At 32.3% G+C, this 10,755-nt stretch overlaps 2 protein-coding genes across 3 annotated transcripts in view; both read left to right on the forward strand.

Annotated features, from left to right (window-relative positions):
* Cad87A (cadherin 87A) overlaps window positions 1-3,443 on the forward strand; it is a 45,101-nt gene extending 41,658 nt beyond the window's left edge. For both annotated transcript variants that reach the window (XM_017613106.1, XM_017613105.1), the window contains one exon: window positions 2,319-3,443. In XM_017613106.1, the coding sequence (XP_017468595.1) occupies window positions 2,319-2,393 (75 nt within the window). In that variant the 3' untranslated portion in view covers window positions 2,394-3,443. The remainder of the gene's footprint in view (window positions 1-2,318) is intronic.
* A 3,669-nt stretch (window positions 3,444-7,112) lies between these two features.
* LOC108360707 (intron-binding protein aquarius) overlaps window positions 7,113-10,755 on the forward strand; it is a 39,036-nt gene continuing 35,393 nt past the window's right edge. The window contains exons 1-4 of the mRNA XM_017613108.1: window positions 7,113-7,320; window positions 7,382-7,862; window positions 7,920-8,038; window positions 8,253-8,480. Of these exons, the coding sequence (XP_017468597.1) occupies window positions 7,219-7,320; window positions 7,382-7,862; window positions 7,920-8,038; window positions 8,253-8,480 (930 nt within the window). The 5' untranslated portion in view covers window positions 7,113-7,218. The remainder of the gene's footprint in view (window positions 7,321-7,381; window positions 7,863-7,919; window positions 8,039-8,252; window positions 8,481-10,755) is intronic.

Here is a 10,755-nt window from a genome sequence, read left to right on the forward strand (position 1 = left end):
TTTTTTTTTTTTTTTTTTTTTTTTTTTTTTTTTTTCTTTTTTTTTTGCACAAAAACTGAAAAATTATTCCATAAGTGAACAGTTCACTCTAATGATAAATGAGTTGGATATTGAAATGATCCAGACTTCCTCTGGCTTAGAACTAACATTCGTGGCTCTCATTGAAACGATTTTTTGTCCCAACACGCAGACTCCCTTCTCATTCTAAACGTTAAGTTCTCAAACCTTTAGTTCTCTAGCAGAACGTTCCTCAGATTTTTGTTCTTATTTGATCCTCCTCGAAAACGTTCCCGATACTTTCGTTCTCAATTTGTTCTCACTGGAAACGTTTCCAATCTTTCTGTTCTCATTGTGTTCCCGTGTTCAAACTGCTCTCAAAACTTTTTTCCCGTTTTGTTCTTTTGTGGGAATGTGCTTGACATTGAATTTTGTTCTAATGCAGAACTCAAACGAAACTGGAACGCGTTCTCGGTCTCTGGTCATTACATAAAAAAACAGCATATACATAAATCAACATTTCAAACTTTGTAAAGAATTCACATGTTGAAATCTTACAAATTAATTATCAAATATTTTACTTTTTTATTCGATTTTTTTTTTCAATTCTGGGTATGCAGTGTACATGGGCGTAGCCTGGTACGTGTGGGGAGCTCGAGACCCCTAACTTCCAAGTTTCCCTAATTATAAAAAAATTGTACCCTAACTAGCCTTAGCTAGCTTAATAGTTTTGAGATCGACCCATAAATGTCGTTCTGGCTACGTCCATGGCAGTGTATGTGTGTATGTATGTACATTAGACCATGCCACCTTACAAGCAAACAAAAAGTTCTTAGTAACACCCCTGGGACTAAAGTATTTTGCACGGCAATTTCGAAAAAATATTATATAAATTTTTTATAGCCAAACCTATTGGTCGCACAGTGCGGAAATTGAACGCTTTTCGTGACAAAGTCTAATAATCTAAAATCTCAGGAATGAAAATCTCTATTGAAATAAATTTTACAACGTTTTAAAGCTCTTGAGAAAACTAATTATGATCGATTTCAATTGTTTTCATTTTTTGACCTGCAAATAGCACGTAGAAAATTTTTTAAAATGGTTTAGATACGCATTTTTGCTGTTCGAAAAGCGCATTTAAACTTTTTTAAAGTTCATTACATGTAGTTTCTAGGTAAAAAAAAAAATACAAAAAACTGTAAATTTTGCCAGATGCAGGTCTCATTGAATAAGAAATTACCTTGACCTTCAAAGGTAAGAAGAGAACCAGAGTTTTCCGATCGAAAAATATTTTATTTTTTTCAAGAACTCGATACCATTTCTACGAAAGGTTGTTTTTCCCCATATAAAATACATGGAAAATAATAATAATCTTAAATAATTTTTTGATTCCAAAATAAAAAATAGGGGTATATTTTTTCGATGTAGAATAATCCTATGGGGTAAGAGCATTAAAATTCCAACTTTACTTCTTTTGGACCACCCTACTATACATACATCCGGCAATGATTTTTTTTATATAATCAAAATACTTAATGATTTTTGGCGAGCTTTGATTTACTGACATTAGGGTGGTACGTTAAGGTGAAAAAAACTGAGTTCTGGTAAGTAAGTACTAGAACGGGGCAATTGAGGTCAATCAACTTCGGAACAAGAAAAATGTCTCCGATTGTAAATGCTGAAAATATTGCGAAAAATTTAAAAAGGCGACCCCTATCCACAGTGGTGACAAATTGGAATTTACTGTTCGAAATAGTTGAGAGCGTTCATTTTTCAACCGATTTGATTAGTATTATTTTTTTAATGAAAGCTGATAAAATTTAGAAAAAATGTTTGTTATTAAAAATCAACGCGATTTGTTAACCACTTAAACTTGCACTTTGCTATAGTAAAATTTAATATGCAGTTTTTTTAGCATACCAAATTTTGTGTTTAATTTTGGTGAAAATTTTTATAATACTTAAAATTTTTGTGCATTTTTTTCGTTTCCAAGAAACTCTATAACTGTTTTCAACTAGTTTTTATCATGTAACATTCATTGACATTTGGTTTCCTCTAAAATTTCTACTTTCTCTGCATTTTTCTCCAAAAAATTTTACATAAATAAATACAAATTTCTAAATCCCATCAAATCGAAATTGCCGTGCAAAGTTTCAAAGATTCAAAGTTTATGGCGAACTTTTTTTTTCTGTTACGATCTAATGTACACGCTTACATATGTTTCCCATATACACATCATAGTGTGACTACATGCACATTAGAAGAAAGTTTTTTCTGCTGCTAATTTATATTTAATCATTTACTTGCACTTTCATTTACAGATGTACGAATTTACTGGCTCCACATTCCAAGCGCCCATACGCGAAGGCGACGATGCTGTGGCAGAGCTCATTTAAAATTCAGCCAATGCCATATAGTGGACTGTGTATAGATCGTAAACGCTGGCATTTAATATTAATACAGTAATTTCTATTAATTTTTAATTTTATTTTTTCTTGTAAATTCAGTATGCTCAAAATTGCAGGGTATATTCGAGTAGCATTAGTGCGACTTGGCACAGTTAATTAAGCAGCTCAATATTGAAAAGAAATTAAGCTAAGCTAACAGAAAATCGCGTGATGGTTTGGGTAATGCCAAGTATAAAGTAAATTTAATAAAAAAGAGTAATCTGAAGTATGTACATGCATTATAATATTCGCTAGCCTAGAGCTAGAAGTTGCTAAGTCCATTTTACAAATTTTACATGAGTGGAAAAAAACTTCTTATTGCCATTTTTCAAAAGTGTTTACAGCAAAGCAAAACTCCATACAAATAAGAAGTAATGGTTTTAATCTTATCCAACTTTCTATACCTTATTTGGAAGCAAAAAGAAGTACCGTAATGCTTCTGAAGACCATGCGTTTTTAATTTTTCTTCCTTTTTATATCAAAATATGAGTTTTTATAAGAAGTGGACTCAGCAAACGTTTCACTCTAAGCTAGCAAATGTGCAAGTAGAAAATACAGTTCTGTGTAGTTTCGACAGAGTAATTTATTTGACTTTATTTAAAATCAATATAAATTGTAACATTTGATAAATATTTTAAATACACTTTTGTTTAAAGGATTGCTAGAGCTACGAACGATGGCAAATGTTTTGATACTTAGAATGTTGCCTTAAAATGCAGCAATTTAATGGATTTATCGTAAAAAGTGTCAAGTCGATTAAAATTATTTTGTCAAACGTGCACAGAATTGTATTTAGTATGTAGTTTAAGCAAACATAAGAAATACTCAAGGCAGCTTTTTAATGAACAAAGGCTCAGAGCCATGTGAAGGCACTCGAATATGTGTATGTATGTTAAAGGAACAAATCGTAAAAAATAGACGAAAAAATAATGATACAAAAATATATAAAAATGAGACAATAAGCGTAAAGTAGATATTGCAACGAAAAAAAAAATAAAACTAACATAATTTAATAAATTACAGTAATATACACAAGCAGCTCTGCGTCTAATCCATATAATGTGTTTTTAAGTTTAACTTTAGAATGTTATTATAATTTTTTATAATTAGCGTAAATATGTATTAGATAAGTTTGTTAGTGAATTTTATTTTGATTTAAAAGTGTTTAAAGTCTTTTTGAATATACACCCCGTGTCAAAATTATAAGTTTTAACAATTTATTTATTTTTGCTATTAATTTTATTTGCTTTTCAAGTGTTTAAAGTCTTTCCGAATATACACCCCGTGTCAAAATTATAAGTTTATCAATTTATTTATTTTTTGTTTTAATTTTATTTGCTTTTCAAGTACTAAGTATTTTTGAATATTTATCTCGTGTCAAAATTATAAGTTTTAACAATCTATTAATTTTTTGTTTTAATTTTATTTGCTTTTCAAGTTTTTAAAGTCTTTTCGAATATACTACAAGCATACACCCCGTGTCAAAATCATAAGTTTTAACAATTTTTATTTTATTTTAGTTACTTTTTATAAAAACATATTTTATTTTGCAATAAAAACCGTATAAATCGATGTCGAAGAGTGTATGTTATATTAAAAAAAAATCAACAAACTTTCGTTAAATTAATTGCAATTAAATTTACCATAAAGATAGTATATCTAATAAAGTGCAAGTTTGAAGTAGCTAGGACTTACCGTTTATTTTTGACAATTTTGACGAAGAAAATTGTTCTTATTATTAAAAAAAGAAAGAGTCGAACATGCTTTGTATGGAAGAAAATGCACCTACTTTAAACTTACACTTTATGGCACCAAAATTCAATGGGCTACAAAGCTGCATACGCAAAATTTTTCTCATAAATCTAATAAAAAGTTTGAAATTTGAACGAAAGTTGTTTAATTTTGTTTTTAATATTGCACAAACTTTGTAACTTGTATTTATACGGTGTTTTGAAGAATAAACTATATTTTCATTTAAAATAAATAAATGAAGTCAAATTACAAAAAAAAAAATTTTAACAACTGTCAATATGTATCTGGTGCGCTTAGAATTTTGACACGGGGTGTACTTCCAAAATAAATCAATGAATATTTCTTACATTAAATTTTGCGCTTTAACTAGTTAGACTAAAGAAGACTATTAAAACAGTTAAATTTCATTTGATTTAAGAAAGCAATTAATGCTACATAATTAAAAACAATATCCAACACTTTGTATAAATAAACATAGTTATACGTGTATAATATAAGTACTTTTTGTTTGTATGCAAATTATATTATCTAATTTCACTTACAAATTTGCACATGCAAGCGAAGCTCCACAAATATTATCACAACGATCTTTAGTTATTAAAGTGGAGCGACGCTTGCACATGCATATACTCATATACATATACATCCCTATAACACGATATTAAACACGTCCTCAAATTTGTATTGTGAATATATTTGCTTAAATTTAATTTTAACTAAAAGCCGCCCTTGCTCAATGTAGTAACTACACAATACATCTTTACTAAGTAGAAGTTATTATTAACCACAAATATGTACATACATATGTATATCTTACATACATACATATATACACACATTCTGTAGGTCATAGTGTACTAACCAACAACATTAATTGTAAAGAAACTCTTATACAGATGACTAAAATTAAGGAGATAAAAAATTAAAATATATAATTAAAGTTAATAATTATAACTTATGTATGTATGTATTTTAAAAATATAAGTAATGAATATACTATATAGTATAATAATATTTGCGTAAAATTATTAAGTATAAATAAAAATCTCAATATGTAAGTTGCGGTGGTGAAGAAGCCGTTAAAAATAAAGCAAATGTATTTATTTAAACTTAAGTAATATGCTTTTTTTATTGTTTGAGAATAAAATGTGTGATAGTTCTTTATTGCAGCACTGCCACAACACTGCAGTTCTATGAAAGTAGTTTCTTTATTGCAGTACTGTCGCAACACTGCAAGTTCGATGAAAAGGTTTTCGCAACCCGTTGCCATCTAACCGGCTTAAGCTTGGAGGTGTGTAGTTATTAGCCTACTAAACTCTGCCTAAATTAGTGAATCCACTACTAAAGATTGCTGTCAATCTCATCTAACGGTAGGTCGAGCATGCGATCAGTGTCGACGTGGTTGAATTGAATGCCACTGAATACATACGACTCACTCAGCATCATAATTACAATGGGTACACCAAGGTTCAAGCCAGTCGAAACCTATGGACCGAATTATCAGATCTCTTTCTCAAGAACTCTCGTCTATCCTAAGAACCGGAATTAATAGAGTTTTTCACGAAATCTATCGCAGTTTTTAGAGAAGTCTACGAAATACATTTCACTGAATCCGAACAGCTACGAAGGTAAAGTATTCAAATTCCACGAAGAGGTTAGGGGAATGCTGCTGGAGTGAGTGTCCTTGTTCAGATACACTAAATCTGAGTCGTTCCGATCGTATCGACCGTTTGTTTATCTTTCATGTAAAATCGATTGATGTTTCATTCATCCCCGAATAATTAAAGTCAGTCCTGCTTATTGTTTTTGTAAGAGCATACCGATTCCCCAGAGTTTTGGAAAATTCTGCAGGAGACCTCTTAACTAGTCTGCAGTGACCCATCATAATACCTATCATTATCCTTGACCTCTTTTGGGGAGGTTTATGAATGCTCTGTACCTTGGATGGTGGCAGCCACCCGGTAAGTAATGTTTCACCAGTATTGTTCTCCGAGTTTGTTCCTCTTATACTTCTGTATTTATCTGTCAGACTATTTGAAATATATTTGAAACTTCGTAAAAAACGTATTTGTAGGTAAATACCGGACTAAAGGTTTGTTCGTCGAAAATCCAGCAAGAATTATCCAACACTCAAAATATCAGAGAGTAAGAAAAAATTCTCTCAAATTCTCTCTGATGTTAAGAAACTTGCAAATTTCTGCACGAACGCAAATTTGCAGGAATTTGCAAGTTTCGCTGCCAGCTGGCGTCCACGGTTGCATTTCAAACATAAAAAATTTTTATAGAATTTTTAAAATTCTTTCGGATGGCCAAAAACAGGATATACATGTATATTTCTTGTTGTTCTGACTTTCTTTAACATACATTTCAATTTCTTCATCGTACTAGCTGTCGGGTTTCTTAAATCGACTCTAGTTGCAATTGCATTCCGATTGCGAATACCATTTTTTTCAGCCGAATTAAGTTCAAATCATTGGAATTAACTAAATTAATTATATCAACAATTATTTACTTCCTTTTTTCATAAAAAAATCGCTCGTGTTTATAAATTTTTAAATTTAACGAACTAATTTATTCAAATTATTGTAGACAAAAATGCAACCATGCGCCACAACCACATGTTTTTCGTGTTTGCAAATTCTTGCTGGCAAAATTTTTTCCAGCAAGAATTTGCAACTTCTCTCCAAGAGAACTGTCACTTTGCTCTCACAATTTTTGAGTGTTGGATAATTTTTTGGTCTGCACGAACGCGATTTGGGCAAAAATCGTGATAATTCGTACAAATTCGTAAAAATTTTTTGCTCGTCGAACAAACCTTAAATAAGTAGTATGTTTTAACTCCTAACCTTTATTAAACAATACAACCCTGTCGGCCTACAATCTATTACCATAATTCCAGCTGTAAACAACCGGCTGTCAAAATTTATAAAAGTTGCTCGCCCATTGCAAAAATACATTTTCATTCCGTCGGTTTGCCTTTTTGTTTATTTTCCCGATTTAAAGTTGTTAATTTCTACTAAAAATGAAGCAAAAACGTAAACACCCCAGCACCGAAGATGGAGGTAGCAAACAGAATCCCCACACAGTGACTGTTTCACAAATTAGTGCAGATATCATTTGGCAGGTGAGTTTTTGCTGCATTTTTTTCTTCTAAACATTTACGAACTAATCTTGGCACTCGACAGCTCGCCTCGCAATATTGGTCACCAGAAACACCAGTCGATGAGCTCCTGCCCTACAATGGCAATATTATAGAAGACATTTACTGTCGTGAGATTTTAGATCACAGGTCGTCAACCCGTCGCATCATGATGTTGGAATTCAGTCAATATTTGGAAAAGTATTTGTGGCCTAATTATAAACGTGAAACGGCTACGCATGCTCATCTTATGTCAATTGTAGCTATGGTCAATGAGAAATTCCGTGAACGTGTTGAAGTTTGGCCCATATTTGAATCGAAGCCGGAGGAATATCCGGCATTCTTTAGACACGTATTGGAAACCTGCCTACCAGCGGAGACTAGTAAAGGCAGGCACGCAACAATGCGTGAAAAAACTGCGCTAATAGTGTTTCTCAATCACTGTTTCAATAGCATGGAAATTGAGTTGTGTCGCGAGCAGGCGAAACGATTAGTCTCACTGTCCATGTGGAGCTGTCTACAGCCAAGTAAGTTTTGATAACTACAATACAAGTATGGAATTATTCTTTTTTTATTTACTGCAGAACGCTTGGAGCAAGAGCTGCGGGAAGTGCCTGAGTGGCGCAAATTCTGGCGTCGTTTACAGAAGAAAGAAAAGGGTGTTCAAATGCCGGAGGTAGCATGGGAGCGGCATTTTTTGCAGGTATGTGATCCACTATTGCTTAGTTTAGCAGTGAACAGACGTATTACTCAGCATGCTAGAAATGTAACTATGTACTTTCTTTTATGTATTATGTTACACCGTACGTAGTCAAAAAATAATTCCTTTGGTGCAAAAAAAGCTCACCCTAATTTTTTCTTGATTTATCTGCAAAGAAACGAAATTATTTACACTAATTCTTTTATCTTTTTAACAGAATTTAATTATTCAGTTTCTGAATATATTAGAAGCCATACCTCTTGAAACCGATTTGGCACCTAGTGTGGTAACATATTGTGAACGTTTTTTGGAATTTGTTGTCGATTTGGAAGCATTGCTCCCTACACGTCGTTTCTTTAATACAGTTTTGGATGATACTCATCTGTTGGTTCGTGCACAAATCTGTAATTTGGTGCAACGTGAAGAAGGCAAGCTGTTCGGTCAGGTGAGTGATAATTTCTTAGATAGTTTCTCCATAATTAACAGCTTTGAACTACACACATATGTATGTACATACATATGGGCATTTCCTGCAGAATGGTAGACTTTGGATTCGATTTTTTTTTTACATGAATAGCCACCATTGTCATTCATCAAACACAAGTAAAACTATTTTTCATAAACAGACCAGCTGGTATAGGATGCCTAAAAGTAGCCTTTCGCACGCTCCTAAAACGTATCTCAGGGGATAGCTGACAATATTTATGCCGCGTTTACATTATGCCAGTATCAAGCCTCTCCAGTAGGCCAGTCCAGTTACAGGCGTAACGTAAACCGGCACTGGCACGAACTCATTCCATGCAATTGCTTGCATGCCAGTGTGACAGCATAGTATAGGTGGCCAATCCACTAGTATGCCAGATCTTTCAGAACCTCATACGATGAATAGATATGAATATGAAAATAGTTTTAGAATTAAAAAATAAATTTCAAATAAAAATTTGGGTCCTATATACAGTTAGGGTATAAGTTTAAACTTCTATCTCTAGAATTTTTGGTACCCACACTTAATTTTAGTACAATAATGTGCTGGTTTGAAGTTGCTAAAAAGTCCCGTTGATTTCTGAAATTTTTGTGTGTGCATTTTCTTCCATATAAAATATGTTTCAAACATGCATACGAACATACTTTGCATGGAAGAAAATGCGTGACGCCTAATTCGGTGTTTACTTGAGGAGATATTACAGACAAAGCAACAACCGCATGGCGAAAACGGCCTTTCAACTAATCGCTTCCAGTGAAGCCAACTTTTAATTCAACCAATTGCCTCATAAAATTACATAGGCTATAAAACTGCAAATTTTCTTAAAATTATAACAAAAAAAGTTTTAAAATTTGGGTAGTTTTTGTTTTAATTTTCGACAAAGCTTGAAAATGATATTTAAATGGGTTATCTGAATAAACTATATTTTTATACAAAATAAACGGTTTTTTTGTGAAAAACACTGAATATTGTAAGAAAAATCTACGGAAACTTTTTCTAGTGGGTGTATATTCAATTCTTAATTTTTTTCTTTAATTGGGAAACTTTTTAGAATGTACCTATGTTTTCTACAAAAAAAATATTATATTAGAAAAAGTAGTTAATATCTTGTGATGTAATCAACCGATTGGTATAATCAGTGGAATAAGAATATCCGGGTGAATTTTTTTCGGCGAAACTCAGGATAAGGCTGAATATTTTTTTCATCAATTTTGGTATAGCTAGATTCAGATTTTTTTGCTATTGTTTGACTCTTTTCAGGAATTGCCAATATATAAAAAAATTCTAAAACCCCCTAAAGCCAAATAAATACAAATGTCGGTAAAAATTGCTGTGGTATTTAAGGGACAATTCCCAATATCGCATATTGAATATGGGCCAAACACATTCAGGAATATCGATCATTTTTTGCTGTTTAATTTTTCGTGCGCTAATTATAAATTGAAATATAAAAAGTTAGACTTTTTCTTAAACAAAATTTGTAACATAAATTTTTTAATGCAGTTTACTTCTATTTGACACGTAGATCCTGGATCCACAGTCTTGCCCCTAAATTTCATTTGGCAACATTCTGCCATCTTCGATTTAAGTTTTTTTTTAGTTTTTTGCGATTTGCAGGCTTATTTTGCATTTTTCGTAAAAAATGGTGAAATGCAAATATGTAGAGAATTTAATTTCCCATATTTGTGATATAGGAGGCTTTTTAAAAATAGCAATTTTTATTGCAAAAAAAATAAAGAAAACTGCGAAAAAAATTTACATTGTCACGGTTTTCGCCATTTTGTGACAATTTCTGTTGAAAATATATAGCAATTTCTGTTGAAAATACATAGCATATTGAAATTCCAAAGATGTAGAGAATTTCATTCTCCACAACTTTTGTACCTACATTTGTTTTGTACGACGCTTAGTCACGGCCGGGATGCGCCGTAAAACTCATTTCCACACCACCGCTGAAGTAGAGTTTTTCGGCGCGTTTTTGTTATCGTGGTTTCCCCAGTAGGCCTAATCCACGGGCAACGTTTTTTGCTTTTCAATGAAAGCAGGTGAAGGTGTGGAAATGAGTTTTACGGGGCATCCCGTACATCGCTATGTTTATCGCTATCCTGGCCGTGATCTAAGCGTCGTACAAAACAAATGTAGGTACAAAAGTTGTGGAGAATGAAATTCTCTACATCTTTGGAATTACAATATGCTATGTATTTTCAACAGAAATTGTCAAAAAATGGCGAAAACC

The sequence above is a fragment of the Rhagoletis zephyria genome, unplaced genomic scaffold (assembly GCF_001687245.7).
Source record: "Rhagoletis zephyria isolate East Lansing unplaced genomic scaffold, Rhagoletis_zephyria_1.1 Rzeph_scaffold_00613, whole genome shotgun sequence".
NCBI classification, from domain to species: domain Eukaryota; kingdom Metazoa; phylum Arthropoda; class Insecta; order Diptera; family Tephritidae; genus Rhagoletis; species Rhagoletis zephyria.